This window comes from Drosophila busckii, unplaced genomic scaffold (genome assembly GCF_011750605.1).
Source record: "Drosophila busckii strain San Diego stock center, stock number 13000-0081.31 unplaced genomic scaffold, ASM1175060v1 chrUn_01, whole genome shotgun sequence".
Classification (NCBI taxonomy): domain Eukaryota; kingdom Metazoa; phylum Arthropoda; class Insecta; order Diptera; family Drosophilidae; genus Drosophila; species Drosophila busckii.
In genome coordinates this window covers 296,345-312,697 of record NW_022872717.1, presented here as the reverse complement: position 1 = coordinate 312,697, position 16,353 = coordinate 296,345, and the positions used below count along the sequence as shown (strand labels likewise).

Genomic DNA, 16,353 nt, shown 5'->3' with positions numbered 1-16,353 from the left:
AATCATTAATTGCAGCTTAAAGAATATGCAAGCGATTTGCATCGAATATATCTACTTATATCAACTTAGAGCACTTTCGTTGCTGAATCATTGATACTGAGAAATCTCCTCGTATTTTCAATATTCTATAAAGATAGAGAACATTTAAAATAATTTGTTAAATTAAATATAAATAATCTATTTATAAAACTATTAAAAAAACGGAATAAAGCTGAAATAAAATATAACAAAATGTATTCACTCACTAGCATTAACTAAAACTAAACTCTTGGTCTAAAATACTATTAAATTAATGCCCTACATATTCGCAATTTACTACATTTGTAAAATTCTAATTTATACTATTTATAAATCTGTAGTAGTAATAGCTGTCTTAACCTCTTACAGCCCAGAGACACATTAACTAACCTTTCACATACAATTTAAATGATTTTGTTAATTGCAATGTACACACGCATAATGCTCATTATGCATAGAATTTGTTAGACTAAAACGTTCTCAATCATCTTGCATTATATGACTCTCTTACGATATCAATAAAAAGAATGAAAATATACATAATAGATAACTAATATATTGTCAGATAGACATGGAATTTATAAAATGAAATGTTCTCTAATATGCTGCTTATAAACATGAAGAGAATACACAAATCTACAATGAAAACCATAAGCCAAAAAATCATATATCTGTGCATCCATTAAAATGTTGGCTTTTCTCTTTGATCATGCTTAAAATCAATATCTCATAAAAGCAAGCAATTTATTGATTGCACACTTGTTTTACAAAATTTGGAAAATTATATGTAATATGAAATGTAACTTGAAATTAAAAATAGCAAAAAAGCAAACGAAGCTATAAAACTGAACAATAAATATCATATATTAAAAATAATATTAATTAAATATTAATGCCATTAAATAATATTTTGGTACAGGTCGGATTATTTCCACCTTGCACTTATGTGCAAAGTATCTATTGAGAATATCCATAATTATTTTGTCTGATGAGTTCCACAAAGTATATATATTCTTAATCAGCTCGACGAGCTGAGTCGATATAGCCATGCCCGTCTGTCCGTGTCCGTCTGTATGAGTGCGTGTTTCTCAACAACTATAAAAGCTAGAGCAACAAATTTGGTATACAGGCGCCCCTATTTGCAAAGACATCTACGCGTTTATTAATTAATTTTTATTTCCTCCCCCTTCCCCCCAAATCGAAAAAAAAACAATATAAGGTAGTAAAAAAATATTCAAATCAAATTCATTTTCATATAGAAGCGGGGGTGTGACTTGCTGACGACGATAAGTCGTGCCGACGCAGCACGTTACAGATCGAGTGTGAGCGTTAGTGTTTTGTGTGTATGTGTTTGTGAGTGCATGCGTGTGTTGCTGCGATGCCCTAGTCAAAGTGTATTTAAAAGTTGGCGGCGCCCAACTTTAATTTGTCCACTTGTTTTCGTTATGGTCGTACGTATATTCCATTCGATTTTAACCAATGGTTTGCCGATGTAAAATCCGGGAAAACTTAATTTTCAATTAAATACGAATGACTTTTACGAACGGCATCAGATATGAATAGATGGTGGTGGCACTATTCTAATAAATATGATTTTCACGAGCGGTAAGAGATAAAAATCTAAAATTTTGACTAAGAATCCATGAATAATATTTGATGAGCTTTGTTTAGATTTGGAAAACGCCTAGCTGTAAATCCTAGCTGGAACTCTATTTTCCACACAATAATAATGACTTGTAGGAATGACTTTAATGACTTTGGTGTGTTAAAAAACTGCGCTTTCCTCAAAAGGTTAGGTTATGTTGAGCCGGAAGGCGACCACTTTTAGTCCTTAGTGTCGAGTTTTTACAGAGAAGTGTCAGGAGTTATTTAGTTCTTGTAACATGTTGCTTCATTATGCAAACTTTAGCGGCCTTCCTTATAGTAAGATATCCGCGTGGAATGTCAATTAGTTTTATGCGAGAGCCTTAGCGTAAGAGCACTATGCTTAGTGGTAAGAGACTGCCGTGATTCCATCTTAGAGCTGTATAAGTTGTTTGCGCAATAACCCTTGCACCAGTCGACTGGTCTCAACAGGATAGAAATATTTTTGAAGTTCTTTCGGTACAAGTAAGTGCAAGTAAGTACTTGACTCTTTGATATTTGCCTTGTGTAGGCAGTTCAATTCAAATCAACAACTTATCAAGGAATTCAAAAATTAAAATTCTATAAGTTAGCATATAGCCCCAATGTTATTGGACAATATAAAATTTATCAAAAATTATTGTACAAAAATATGTGGAGTGACAACTGTCATTTTTTACGCAATTGAACTGGCTTGCAAGGATCAGCAATGAGATATTTTTACTAAATATCTATGAAAATATTTAATAAATATTTATTTTCATACAGAACGACAAGCTCGAAATGGCGATTGATTTGTTGTTTATGAGCGATCGCCTTTCCTGTTTCTCGCTTGCTTACTGTAGTGCTTGCGTATATGCATGTAGTTTTATGTGAACGATTTATATTCATTTATGTACACACGTTGCAAACATTTATTTTATTAGCGGTCAATAATTGTTACTATTAAAATAGTGCTTTAACAGGTAATAAATCCATACAACACAAAGTTATAAGCACTCTTTTTGCAGTCAGTCTACGTTGGCAGCGTCATGCAGGTATCGAAAAGACAAGTGAAGCGCAGGCACACAGAAGAAAAGGTAAGGGTGCCAATGGCTCCACGTTAGCAACATGCAGTAAAAAGGCTTTAGTGACACAATGACTAGGTATTTACCCAAGCCTTTTTCTTACTTGCTCTGGTTGGAAATCAAAAAGAAACAGGGAACACAGGGTATCACAACAAACAACGGGCCCGGGCCCTCCCCGAAAATTTCAGAAATTCCACTTTAGCTCTGTTGATAAAAAAAATTATTTTGAACTTATACTATTTTCAGCAATTAATAAGCAAGTTAAATAAGAGGTTTAAATGTTGTGTAATATTTTTTGTAAATTCAAAAAATAAAAGAAGATAGGTCAAAAATTCGGGCCCCTCCCGAAGAGAAAACTTGGCTACGGGCCTGGTCAAGAACAAGGACGAAATTGAAAAAAAAAATAAAATCGATCTGCGCTGAGAAGGACATTTTTCCATTTTTTATAAAAAAAATCAAGACTTATAAAAATACCATAATGCAAAATTATAAATAAATGTTTTTTTTGCGTAGCTATAGTTATCATGTTTATAAGAAAATCTTCCAAACTTCAGGTAGATAAGACATTTAATTATACTAGATAGCATACTAAGTGGAAAATAATCCACAGCAGGTGGGAGGAATTTCTGTAGATATAAGAAGAAATCATGAGCCATGCATGTTGTTTGTCAACTACGATATGTGGAACTTACTGTTTGTCTCATTCCAACCCAAAGGCACGTCCAGACGACTGTTTTCCTGTTTGAGCCATTGATAGAGCGGATCAAAATACTCAAGAAGAGCCGCCGGATCCATTTCGGTTTCACCAGTGAAATCCTTGAGCACTTCCTTCCAATGCTTTGAATTTCCCGCTGACAAGAGGTCGATGAATGCTTTTCCCGCCGCCTTGCTGCCAAATATATCGCAGTTGTCGAGTGTCAGGCGACTGTCACCTGGTACGTATTGCCCGGCTTCGCGACAGAGCGCCTTGTGGAACTGAAACTGGAATATGTGTGCTGCAAAGTAGCGTAAGTACTCTACATCAGCATTTATGTGATACTTAGCTGGAGGATCAAAATCGCTATCACTGCGCGCGATTGGGGGCTCGACACCACCAAACTCCGACCGCATCTGCCAAAAGCCGCAGTTCCAGTGCGATTCGTCTAATTCGTCGCGAAAAACAGCATAGCGCCACTTATCCAAAGTGTAACCAAATGGCAGAAACGTAATCTTCCCAAGCGCCTGCTTGAAAAGCTCATTAATGCGGCTCTTTTCGTCGAGACGAGCAGTGCTGGTCAAATCAATTGCTTTTAAGTGTTTAGTGGACATGGCAGACAAAGCTATAACATCACCTACAGCCTCGTGGAAACCAGGATTGGGTGCTCCACGAAAAACAGCTGGTTGCTGCTCATATTGCAAATAATATTGGATGTGTCCCAACTCGTGGTGCACAACATACAGATAGTGAGTATTCACTTCGGAGCACATTTTGATGCGCACATCGCTGTCTTGGTAAAAGTCCCATGCAGAGGCATGGCAAACAACCTCACGGTCTGTCGGTCTCGTTAGCACACTCCGATTCCAAAAACTCTGAGGCAGGGCGCGCATTCCCAATGACTGGAAAAACTGATCGCCCAGTTCGAATAGTTTTCGCACACTGTACTGCTGACGATCCATTTCTGAGGTAACCTCCAAGAACGGTTTCTCAGGGTACGGCGTGAATAGGTCCATTACTTCGTTCCACGACTGACCCCACATATTACCCAACAAATGCATTGGAATATTCCCTTCGGCAGGCACCACATCAGCCCCATAGTGTTCGCGTAGACGATATCTTACATAGCCGTGAATCTGCCTGTAAAAGGGAAGCAATGCTTTGAACGTAGTATCCAGCTGACGCTCAAAATCGGCATCCTCGTAAAAATGTAACCAATAATCCGCATACGAGCGATAACCTAAATAAAAACGTAATAAGTATAATAATATTGAGCCATGAAAGTAGACCGTGACTCACCGTTAAGTTGTGCAGCCTTGCGCGTGAGTCGTACATATTCGGCAAAGTTATTTCGCATAGGCGTGCCAGCCCTGTCATACCACTCACGCCAGTACCATGCTAGCTCGGCGGGATCGCGACTGCTTCTAAGGCGCTCTTGTATATGTGGTTCCAGAGTAAGCGAACAATCGCTTTGGTTTCTAAATGAGCACACATTGGTGGTAGCGTAGTTGGACTGCATTGCGCTAATAGCGTTTTGTAGCTTCAAATAATCATCAGCGTTCAGAGCATCCGCGCCCAAATCCTGCAGAATTCTCGCCTGCCGTCGCACACCTGTGTCCGAGGAGTTTGCATAGTTTCCCTCCTTGCAAGCCTGTGCCAGAAGTTTGTTTTTGGCCGCACTTTCCGCATAAACTGCAATCATTGCATGTCTATTCTCATCAGTCACATTGGTGTTATATGCATAGGCAGCGGAGTACTCGGCATGATAACGTTCTCGTAGCTTTTCATTCTCTTTGGCGAAAAAACGACGTGCTTGCAAAACTTGTGCACTACAGGTTTCCTCAGTATTGCAGATACTAGGCAACTAAAATAAGATTAATATTATGTATAAACATTAGCTACAAACGTAGTCTTGAGTTGAGCTGAGTAATATATAATTAATACTTACAGAAAGAGCCAAGGAGACAAATAAAAGCAACAAAAAAGATGATATGTTCCTCATTGTCCCCCTTATTCAGTTGATATGTACATATGTATGTTATCAGTAAGTCTGGGACAAACTGCTTTGAACTTTGATTTAAATTAGCACTCTGACTTCTATCCCCCCCCAGTAGAAATGTACATATGTATGTACGTAGATATGTTACTAAGTTTTGTTTTTTCTATTGCACCAAGCGTGCACTTATTCTGAGTGCCGTTTCAGTAATGGACGTTCGCCAAGAAATAGTATTACTTTTATATTCTTCCATAAATACCTTATACTCACTTGGCGATACCGATAGCTTAGAATACATACATATGTACATATACATATATCATATATAAGCGTGCGTGCATTAATCTTGCATTTAAAACCTCAAGAAGAATACACCTGCCCTCTAATCTGCATATTTATGTACATATGTACATATACATACATACATATAATAGTGCTTTTGTATTTTTGATGCAAGTCGAATATTAAAAATAGTCGTAAGAAGTGTAAGAAATCGCACAAATGCAATTTTTTAAGAGAACCAAAATTTTTGAAATTTTAAAAATGATTACAGACTATTGGCTAGCTCTTAAAAAATTTTTTATATAAGCAACTTGTAAACAAAATTTAATTATAATGCACATTGGGTTGAGCAAGAAGCCTTCAGACTGTATAGTTTCTTCGTAGATATATGTATGTATATACATTTATACATACATGTATATATTAATGGATTTTTTTGTTGTTTTTCTGTGCTTTTCTTTTAATAACTATAAAAAATATTTTATGTATGTTATCATATCATTTCATTTATACGTATATTATTTTCTTTTTTAGTAAATTGGAAACGTTTGATCAATGTGGTTTGTCCAGGCATACAATCCACCTTCCAAGTCCCGTATTGAATGATCCGGATATCGAGTTTTCATGTGCTGAACCGCGATTTGCGAATCATTACCCCTCCTGCACACGATCAAAACAGCAAATTTCCGGCTTTCAAGCTGGGAGGACAATTGGTTGACATAGTTATCGTTAAGGATCTGAGCCAATGGTATGTTTATGGCATTAGGAAGCTGACATATTTCAAATTCAGCTGCGCTTCGCACATCAATCAGTAGATGCTCTTGTGAATTTCGGAGTTTCTGGTACTCAATCACGCTGACGCGTTGATCAGCTGTCAGTAACTTCTGTGAAATATCTTTGTCGTTTGCAGGCGCCCCGCAAAACAGTTCGTAATCAATTAATGCAGTAATTAGAGGTTGGTTGGAACATACATGACAATTAGGGCGCTTGCTTCTTATCTTTACGTTACGGAACTGACAGTATCTTCCGTCAAAAATAAGAAGCCGCCCGGCCAATATGTCGCCCAGGCCGGCAATTATTTTGATTGCCTCCAGGGCTTGCATTGCCCCAATGGTTCCAGTTATGGCACCCAGGATTCCACCATCACCACAATTGGTTACGGCCTCAGGAGGTGGTGGCACTGGGTAGATACAACGGTAACAAGGGCCATGTTCGCCGTGATTGTACACTGTTAATTGGCCATCCATCTTGAGTGCACTGCCCGAGACTAAAGGCTTTTTCAACATGACACAGGCATCATTTAAAAGATATCGGGTGGCAACATTATCACTGCAATCTAATACAACGTTATATTTTTCTATGATGTGCAAAGCGTTGGAACTATTCAGCAGACGCGAGTGACAGGTGATGACGCAACGTGGGTTCAAATCAAGGAGGGCAATGCGCGCCGACTCCGTCTTTGACATACCACAACGTGACTCTGCATGCAGCGTCTGACGGTGCAGATTATTTCGTTCAACCGTGTCATAGTCCATCAGTCCCAAGTGTCCACAGCCAGCCGCTGCCAAATACTGTGCGGCTGGACAGCCCAGTCCTCCCATGCCAACGACAAGCACAGCACTGTTTATGAGCTTCAGCTGACCGCTCATCCCAAAGTCATCCAGTATGAGCTGGCGACTATATCGTGCAATATCATCATTGCTTAGTCTCGACGTGGATTTGGTTCCATTTTCTAAGTAAGTATCCCCTAGGTCGCGCAAGCATTGTTGTTTAACCTTCAGAGCCGCCTGGAGTTCTTCGATCTCTTGACGCAGTTTTGTCTGTTCATTTGTCATTTTGGTTATGTATTCTATGTATGGAAAAACAGCAGAATTCTTTAAATAATTTAATTTTAATAGTACAAAATAAATCTAATTGACCGGCCTCCACATGTTCTTGCAATAAACAAATATAATAATTATGTAGTATATATGCATATGTGTTTGTAGTACGTACAAAGGTTTTCTTTTTTCCGCGCTGCCTTCCAAGAATTAGACTTGCGCGAATGTATCGATCATCCACTGGTCAAAACAAAAAAGAAATAGGAATTTATATCGTTACATTAATTATATTAGCAAATAATTAATAGCCTAATATTATTACCAGCTGTTAAAGAACTTATTCTGTTGTTATAGCTAGAATGTACATACATATAACAGATGTATGTCGCAAGCACAGCTGATTACAAATTTAAGCTGGTAAATGTTTAAGGCTATTTTCACGGCGACGTTACTGCGCCTTCCCTTGGAGTTCAGATATTGGATCATCTGTAATGAACAGACCGCTTACATTCTAAATAATTGCTCAACTTAAAGAAAATTATAATTTGGTGTGGGTTGCTCTAATATCTGAGATCTTGTTCTTCAGACAAACGCACACGCTGACAGATTTCCATGGTATAATCGACTCATTGTCTTAAATTTATGCATAATTTTAATGTACCCATGTGTACATACAAATTTTGTTTTCGTAAATATATGTAGCTGTCTTGCAGGAAACTTATAACTATTCGATAACTTGTGGTTAGCCGATAATACACCAGGGCTGAAAGCTCAAATCAGCTGTTTGTCAGTCTTCGATTTTTCATCCACATACTAGAGCTGGGAAACTATCGATAGTGACCCCATTCGATATTTTCGTATGTTTTTAAAGACGATAATCGATACATCAGATAGTATCGTTATTCAAAAATATAAAGCAATTTGAATGGTTATGAAGAAAATTTTATATTGTGGGAATGATAATGAAAAGTGTATATAACTGAACATATTTAGATGATCAATACTTTTATCATTTCAATTCAGCATGATGTAAAAGAATTTTAACCTAACATAACATAGGAAACTTAATGGAAGATCAACTCCCTAACATAAAAAGAAAATTCAAGTGTACAAAATATAAAAAAAATAACATAAGAAACTTAATGGGAGATGAACTCTGTAACAAAAGAAGAAAGTTTGAATTATTTGTCTTGGCAAAGAAATTTACATAAATATTATTCAATCCATGAATTTCGTTGTAAAAATAGAAGCATGTCCGCATTGAAAATTTTTCACAGCACCATCGATAGCGACAAAAAACTATCGATGGTGTCTCAGAAAGGTAAAAATTCGATACCTCGATAGTACCATCGATAGTTTCCCAGCCCTACCACATACTGTTTATTATTATCTAACCATAACATAAATCACGCAAACATGTCCTGGATTAGTAATTTTATGACTCGCCTGCCGGTCATGAATTTAAAGCCATTGGCAATGGTTTCCTCCACAGTGCGAAACCTTTCTTTCGTGGATCGACGAGCACGCGGTCCCACAGTTCGACGTTATGGCTACAAGGACAAGATATTCCAGAGTGGCTTACTACCACATTTGGATAATGGACAAAAGTTGCCGATGCCCGTGTACAGGCCTAAGAATGCATGGTCACAGAAGCGAGCTCTCTTTGGACAAAACGACTATATAGATATTTTGGGTAACGATCGTTTGCATCCAACACGTGTGCTCTACTCGGTACCATCTTGGCTACGTGGTGTTTCTGGAAATGAGTACCAGGTTCTGATTCGCAAGCGTCGCATGCTGGAGAGCACGAAGTATCCCATTGCCCGTCCTACTAAGTGGAAAGACATGCAAAAACGTATTCTATACTTGTATAAGTTCCTCAACCGAAAAACAAAGACAGGATACTCTACGCAGTAATCCTTGATTCTGTTAAATACACTTTTTTTCTACTTTACATAATTTGTATATATTATGGCGTTGATAATTAAGATGGTGCTTAGATTTGTATTTATTCTAAAAGTATACGGGCCTCCTTGCCATTAATGATGATCTTTTGGCCATTATGTAGGCAAAATTCACGTTTAACGTGAGCAAACAGTAAGTCTGTAATGAGGAATATTTGTCCCGTACAGAAGCCGAGAGTGGCTCCAAAATAAAAATTTGCGTTTGCTGAACCAGCATAAATCCACAAATGCCACAGAGCCCCCATCATCGATAAGGTGATGAGAAAGAATGTAAATACCACAAAGCCATGCGCCATGACTGAAAATTAAAAACAGTTTAAACATATTCCTTCGATAATTTTACTTATTTAAGTGGCTATAAAAACTACTACTTACATTTCCAGCAACGCCGCCAGAGAGGTAATAGGGCTAAGTAAAACCCGACGTCCCCAAGACTAGGATATGCACGAAATACTGACATTAGTGCTATTAGCACTGTTGCAAGAAGAACCGGCTCCTTGCGTAGCTTAATTGAAAGGGGCACCAAGTAGAGGACGGTGGCATTCAGTTGAAATGTGATCAGGAACATAGTGCGAAAATGCTCAAACATTTCTGTAAAAAAATACCAAAATAGTCCTATATTGGGCTGCAGGTCACGAAAATTAAAACTGCAAAGTTAGACAAGAATGTAAATTATTTTGTTTGAATGATATACAAAATGCACTTACATGAATCCGAGCGTTCCATCTAGATAGTTCCAGCTATTCATGACAAAAAAGTTTGCACATGCCACTGCCATGCAAGCAAGTTGCAAATATGATAAATATGATAATGCCCAAACTGATGGAACGGCGGGCAAACAGCAACAAAAGCGGTGCAATAAGTACTATCGGATATAAGACTGCGGACGCTTTCAAATGCAAGCATTAAAAGACATACCTAGAAGCTGACGTCTGCTCATTGCATATAGAAACATCGCTAAGAACAAATTGCTTATTACTGTTGAAGTCAAGCCGATGCAGCTCATAACAGTGAGTGGATTAAATAGATAAGCCAGTAGGACCATCAGGGATATGTCGCCTCTATCAATGTTACTGTACTGAAGCTCCTTTGTATCATTTGCGTAACTACTTTGCTCTATACGCTGCTCTTCCAATTTCTGTTCTACGAATCTCTTGCTTGTCAGATAAAGCAGGGCAGCAGTGAATATGTCCAGTATAATATAGATCAAGGGTAGCCATTCTCCATAGTTTATGAGAATATTGGACAATGCCTTCAGAAGTAGTGGCGTCTCATGGACAAGATCCCCTCGATATGGGTCAATGCCTTGCTTAAGCAAAAATACACCCTCCTGCACTAAAATCGGTGGAAAAGGACGATAAAAAAAGCAATAAATAAACATGTGCCATGCGTGTACTTACTTCGCTTGTAAGAGTTTAGCGGAGTTGCAAACTCAACGCGATTGCCGATAAGCGACGCTAAAGAAGTAAAACTTAGGTAGAGACGAACTGCGGCGCCTAATAAAAGCAGCCTATAGCATCTATGGTCCATCACTGTTGATTAATTATTAATGAATCGGCTAGATCTATTTTAAATTAGGCGATAAGCATACTATGTGATTTGGAAACTTTTAAAATCAGTTTGTGCACAAACAGCTGAGAAAGACAATACAACTATAGATAGCTCTAAATCGATTAGTTTGCAAATGAATATCTTGAAAGCTATCGATAAATCAAATACACGTTACTCAGTCTTAAAAAATATTTAATATTTCCTTTACGATGTTGATATCGATGACATAAAGTTTTTTTTTCCACCTATAGACCCCTAGTTGTAGTGCTTAGTGCTGCGTTTACTAAATTTTAACATTTTCTAAAACAAAAATATAGTTAGAAATGGCAACGATAGAAGCTAAGAAGCCAAACATATTTCAGGATGTCGTGCTTAACTTTGAAGAGTTGACCAAGCAGATAGATGTGTTTTTAAAGTTTGTTATGATTTTGTTATCTATTAAGCGCGCACGTGTTTTCTTACTACCGAAAGTAAATAACAAATGATTTTCGTTTTAGACCACAGCCGGAAAAGGTCAATGCTATACATAAGTTGATTAAGGAAACATATTCTGTAAGCATTAATGGCAATGTGCGTGACCAGGAAGACATTTTGAACGAGCTTGTTTTGGAGGACATGGATGAAGAACAAATCTGGCAGCAATTGGAAATCCGAAACGATTTAGTTCTAAAAAAGCTCGTTCAACAGACTGCGCAAATGACAGCTTTGCGGGAGCATATGTTGGGCATTGAGCTTGATGACGACGATGAGGTAGACGAGGAAAGTGAGAATAAAGTGGCGGATAGCTCAAATTCAAAGCTACCTTCAGATTTGTCAGAGCCTCTTGGTATTCATGATTTACGCTTAAAGTCTATAGCAAAGCCAGTAGAGTCCAAATTTATAAAAAAGGGTAGGAAGTCTGTGGTAGATGACACTTTTTTCAAATTGGATGAAATGAAGCAGTTTTTAGAGCAGGAGGATGCTAAAGAATTAAATAAACAGAAAAACAAAAATTTAATGACTGACGCTGACGTCATTGACTACTTTAAAGAAGACTTTGGCCTAGGCGATGGTTCAGATGATGATGAAAATGACATCAATGCCAACTATGCAGATTTTTTCGACATAGATGAAGAGCTCAAGGAACAAGATCTTAAATCGACGGAATGGAAACACCTGGATTATTTTAATGAAACAAATAACGAAGCTGACGATAATTTTGAGAAAGATGAAAGCTTTTGTGATGCAGGAGATGATAAAGATTCAAGTGAAATCGACGAAACTGAGTTCATCGTCCAAGGTGGACTGCAGCCTCCCGCTGAGTCAGAATCCGATGATGAGTCTAAGAAAGGTGAGCCGAACTTTTCAGTTGAAGAGGATGCTGACAAAGAAAGCGCAGTGATAATTAAATCATCTAATGAGATGAGAGAAGCACGCCTGTTTCAACGTATCCGTGATTATGAAGATGTTGTGCTTGGCGAGAAACCGTGGCAACTGAAGGGTGAAGTTCAGGCTGCGAATCGTCCGCAAAATTCATTGCTAGAGGAGATTCTCGAGTTTGAATCCACGAGACGTCGTTCGGCACCTATAACAGAGGAGCAAAATCTTAGCATCGAGGATATAATTAAGCAACGCATACGTGATAAAGCATGGGACGATGTAGAGCGCACAATACGTCCATTAATGACACCAGTGGAATATCGTAAGCAGCTGGTGCTAGATCAAGAAAAATCAAAGCAATCGCTGGCTCAAATTTATGAACAGAAATATCAAAACGAATTAGCTAAGTTAGATCCCAGTCACAGTTCAGATAACAGCACGACACTCGTACCGAAGGAGCATCAAGAAATCAAGAAAGCAATGCGCATCCTCTTTCTGAAGCTAGATGCACTCTCGAATTTCCATTTCATACCCAAGCCAGTGGCACCAGAGGTTAAAATTGTGACCAACACTCCCGCAGTCCATATGGAAGAAGTAGCTCCGCTGTCTGCTAGTGATGCAAAACTGCTTGCTCCGGAAGAAGTATATCGGGGGCCCAAGCATACTCCATTGGGTAAATCAGAGCGTAGTCGCACTGACAAAAATCGGGAGCGCCGAAAGAAAAAACAAAAGCAACGTGCCATTAATAGCGTCATGGAAATGCGCGAACAGATGCAAGCTAAGCAAGGCAAAGCATCTATGCAACGCGAGTCGAATGCCAAGCTACTTAAAACCATAACCAAGAGTCGCAATGTACAAAAGGTAATATTATCTTCTAAGATTTACCTACTTTCCAATCTATCTATATCATTAATTTTTTAGATTACCTATACCAACGATCAAACTGCTCTTAAATCTTCAAAGGCTTTCTTTTCAAAGTTGCAAGATACGACAACATCTAAGACGATTTCGATTGGAAATAAACGGCCAAAGGACGCTGTAAAAGCCGATGCTAAAAAGCTTAAGTTATAAATATTCTTTAAGTATTTCATAACATACATATATATGTAAGATATACATTACATTTTTAAATAAGCCTATTCACTTAGAGGGCACTCAAGTTTCGAGCTACGAGCTCTATTAAAAGAGAAAGTGAACTTTGTACCCCCATAACTAAACATACTTTAATTTAAGGGCACCACGGGTGTTACTAGAGCCCAGTTTAACAAATGCTACATATTTGCTTCAATGTGATTCAAAGGACATTCTAAAGTCTGAGTTTATTAAACACGTGTGTTGAAGCAAGTGAGCTATTATTTACATGTATTCACATATTAGATTAAAATTAGTTGGTAAAGCTAAAAATAAAAAATATCAAATTATATTAATAAATCACGCATCATTGCACAGCATAATCTAACATTTACTAGAAAATCTTAATTCAAATCCAATTCTGATAATTTTATTTATATTAGTATGGTTCAAAATGTTAAGTGTTTGAAAAACCCCGGCCAAGCAATTGTTTTTCAGCACTGTTTTTTTGGTATTCGTTATCGAAATGCTGTCGATAACTTTTTAATCAAGCACGTGTAGATTGTACACTTATTCAATTTACTCAAGTTGCACAGAAAACGCATATGAAAATGGTTAAGGTACAGAAGCCGCTGCCAAAATCTCTAAGTAAAAATAAAAGTAACGAAGGCGTTGTCAAAGAAAAGTTAAAACCTACCAAAATCAAAAAAACACAAAACACAGAGGTCAGTAACTTGGTAGCTGAGTTACCAGCGAAGACAGACATGGGTACCTCAAAACCAAAAGGCAAGGCTATTAAAAAAGAAATAAAGCCTGATAATAAGTCTAATGAGATTCCTAAACAAAAAGCGTCTAAAAAGCCAATGATTTTAGCGCCTCCACTATCACCGGCACTACCAAACTCAAAAACAGCAATGAAGAATAGCACAGTGCAAACTAGGGCTAAGAAAAGTGCCACTGTGCTCGCTAAGGCCAAGAAAGTTGATGCAGTGCCCACTAAGGGAAATAACGAAATCACACTGCCTGCTAAGGGTGGAAAGAAGGTTCTATTGCCGAAAAAGGAGCCCTTACAAAAGAAGATTACAGCATTGACTAAAAAACAAGGTAAAAATATAGTATCTGTACAAGCTGAATCTGTGCCCAAAAAAAAAACCAAAGCAAAGGAATCGCAAGGCAATAAACAAAAAACTTCCGGAACAAATGACTTTTTGGAAAAAGGAGTCACAGCTAAGCCGACAAAGCTGGAAAGAAATACAATACTAGACCGCAAGAATGCCGTAGGTGCTAAAAAGGTAACCAAGACGATCAATTCCAACATATATAGCAAAGGGAAAGTAAGTACTGGAAACCAAAATGTTTCCAAGACTAAGAATCGGAATTCTGTGAAGTTGGACTATGAACTGAAATCCTTTGATGAGGAAAAATTTAATGAAATAATGAGTGAAGTTAATGTGCGCAAAATATGCGAGGCGCTCAAGAATCAAGTGTCTGAAGAAGTAAAGAAACTGAAAACCGCATCCATCTTCAGTGACTATCGCTATGTTCTTCAAGTTTGCTCTTATAAGATACCCAGTTGTCCAAAACGCATTGCAAAATTGGCTCTGAAGCACTCACTTGTGGCACCCGACGACGACGTGGCATTAATTGTAACAGACTTACAGCGAGGAGCCCGTTTTGATTACGAGCCTACAATCCAACACTACGAAGACTTTCTGCGTGAGGCTGGAGTTGAGCAGCGACTGACTGTGGTGCCATTCAACAGGTTGCGCAATGAAGTGGGTACTTTTGAAGCAAAGCGCAAGTTTCTAAACTCCTATGACTACTTGCTATGCGATGGACGCATATCGGGTCAGGCCACTGCTTTTCTAGGCCAGGTATGTATAAATATTAATAATATATAATTTTATATTCGCTTGTAAGGAAAATATTTAACCTTTGTTCTATATATAGTTTACCCAGAAACCAAAAAATGTGTTGCACGCAGTGCGCTTAAGCAAACAGGACGAATTGTCTAAAGAAATTTCTCGTGCTCTAAATCGCACCGCTTATAGACAGCTGCGAAAGGGGGATCTGACAGCAATACCGGTTGGCAATCATGATCACAGCGGACAACAACTGTCTGAAAATATCCAGTACGTTGTTCATCAGTTGCAGAAGCAGTTTCCGGGAGGATTGGCCAACATACGGTCGATGTATGTCAAAATTGACATTGTGGGCACCTCAGCGCTGCCTTTGTACATTAGTATGTGCTCCCCCCCTGCAGACACACCATATGTGGTGGGTCCACGCGAAAAGCGCATGCTTAAGTTGAAAAAACAAGCCAACGAAGCTCTTTCAAGATTCGCACTTACCAAGGATGCAGAGTTCATTAAACTTACACGAGAACAGGTAAATCGTAAAGCAGAGCTACGCGAGAAACGCATAGCTCTAAAGAATGTTGATTCACTAGACGATATTGTTGATGCTGAGAAGCCTATACCGGCTAAGAAGCCACGAGCAAGTGCAAAGAAGGCCTAACAGAGCGTTTTATTTGGCACCGACCCATTTATCTTGTATCATGTATATTTTTAAACCCTAACAATTTAAGATATAATAAATGTAATGAATTTCAATATTTGGGTCGCTAAATTGATGTCGATTTAATTTAATTGTCAAAAATGAACAGCAATTACTTATTTTCCAGTGCAAATAAAATTCCCTTATTTTAAATAAACATTTTAAAGGGACCAATAGAATCTATAGTTGTCTAATCGGCATTTATACTTCAAATATATATATATGTTTTGACATTAAAAAGTCAATTGTAGTGCTATCAGCTTAATGTACCGCGCAAATATTAATTTTACATAATATGATACTTTGTAAACAAGGAAATAAGTGGACATAATCAAAATTAAGTGCAAGTGCT

At 37.9% G+C, this 16,353-nt stretch overlaps 6 protein-coding genes across 11 annotated transcripts; 3 read left to right on the top strand and 3 right to left on the bottom strand.

Annotated features, from left to right (window-relative positions):
* Positions 1–41: 41 nt before the first annotated feature.
* LOC108608191 (angiotensin-converting enzyme-related protein) lies at positions 42–5,834 on the bottom strand. 4 transcript variants are annotated; one of them, XM_017999458.2, is made up of 5 exons: positions 5,669–5,828; positions 5,351–5,589; positions 4,702–5,266; positions 3,401–4,642; positions 3,196–3,334 (listed from the first exon to the last, which is right to left on the bottom strand). In XM_017999458.2, the coding sequence occupies exons 2-5, from the start codon at positions 5,402–5,404 to the stop codon at positions 3,297–3,299; spliced, it is 1,899 nt and encodes a 632-aa protein (XP_017854947.2). In that variant the 5' UTR covers positions 5,405–5,589; positions 5,669–5,828; the 3' UTR covers positions 3,196–3,296. The 4 variants fall into 4 exon arrangements, with proteins under 4 accessions (XP_017854948.2, XP_017854947.2, XP_017854949.2 ...); XM_017999459.2 differs by lacking the exon at positions 3,196–3,334 and adding an exon at positions 42–125 and having other exon boundaries at positions 5,351–5,830; XM_017999460.2 differs by lacking the exon at positions 3,196–3,334 and having other exon boundaries at positions 3,768–3,978; positions 4,040–4,642; positions 5,351–5,834.
* Positions 5,835–6,169: 335 nt separating this feature from the next.
* Positions 6,170–8,239, bottom strand: LOC108597687 (adenylyltransferase and sulfurtransferase MOCS3). Of its 3 annotated transcripts, XM_017984365.2 has the most exons (4): positions 8,176–8,239; positions 7,823–7,986; positions 7,676–7,740; positions 6,170–7,529 (listed from the first exon to the last, which is right to left on the bottom strand). In XM_017984365.2, the coding sequence occupies exon 4, from the start codon at positions 7,513–7,515 to the stop codon at positions 6,211–6,213; it is 1,305 nt and encodes a 434-aa protein (XP_017839854.2). In that variant the 5' UTR covers positions 7,516–7,529; positions 7,676–7,740; positions 7,823–7,986; positions 8,176–8,239; the 3' UTR covers positions 6,170–6,210. The 3 variants fall into 3 exon arrangements, with proteins under 3 accessions (XP_017839854.2, XP_017839871.2, XP_017839862.2); XM_017984382.2 differs by lacking the exon at positions 7,823–7,986 and having other exon boundaries at positions 8,176–8,192; XM_017984373.2 differs by lacking the exon at positions 8,176–8,239 and having other exon boundaries at positions 7,870–8,148.
* A 616-nt stretch (positions 8,240–8,855) lies between these two features.
* On the top strand, positions 8,856–9,463 carry LOC108597587 (39S ribosomal protein L51, mitochondrial). Its single transcript, XM_017984210.2, has one exon. It carries the CDS (start codon positions 8,917–8,919, stop codon positions 9,415–9,417), a length of 501 nt encoding a protein of 166 aa, XP_017839699.1. The 5' UTR covers positions 8,856–8,916; the 3' UTR covers positions 9,418–9,463.
* LOC108597574 (phosphatidylinositol glycan anchor biosynthesis class U protein) lies at positions 9,449–11,099 on the bottom strand. Its single transcript, XM_017984188.2, is given in 7 exon segments — positions 9,449–9,762; positions 9,840–10,111; positions 10,172–10,251; positions 10,253–10,342; positions 10,344–10,382; positions 10,384–10,799; positions 10,865–11,099. Coding segments are annotated over 7 exon segments (1,281 nt in total). The 5' UTR covers positions 10,995–11,099; the 3' UTR covers positions 9,449–9,508.
* A 167-nt stretch (positions 11,100–11,266) lies between these two features.
* Positions 11,267–13,754, top strand: LOC108596844 (U3 small nucleolar ribonucleoprotein protein MPP10). The gene is made up of 3 exons (XM_017982977.2): positions 11,267–11,430; positions 11,513–13,235; positions 13,296–13,754. The coding sequence occupies exons 1-3, from the start codon at positions 11,339–11,341 to the stop codon at positions 13,443–13,445; spliced, it is 1,965 nt and encodes a 654-aa protein (XP_017838466.2). The 5' UTR covers positions 11,267–11,338; the 3' UTR covers positions 13,446–13,754.
* A 232-nt stretch (positions 13,755–13,986) lies between these two features.
* On the top strand, positions 13,987–16,090 carry LOC108598373 (ribosomal L1 domain-containing protein CG13096). Its single transcript, XM_017984997.2, has 2 exons — positions 13,987–15,319; positions 15,396–16,090. Exons 1-2 carry the CDS (start codon positions 14,051–14,053, stop codon positions 15,960–15,962), a joined length of 1,836 nt encoding a protein of 611 aa, XP_017840486.2. The 5' UTR covers positions 13,987–14,050; the 3' UTR covers positions 15,963–16,090.
* The last annotated feature ends 263 nt before the right edge of the window (positions 16,091–16,353 follow it).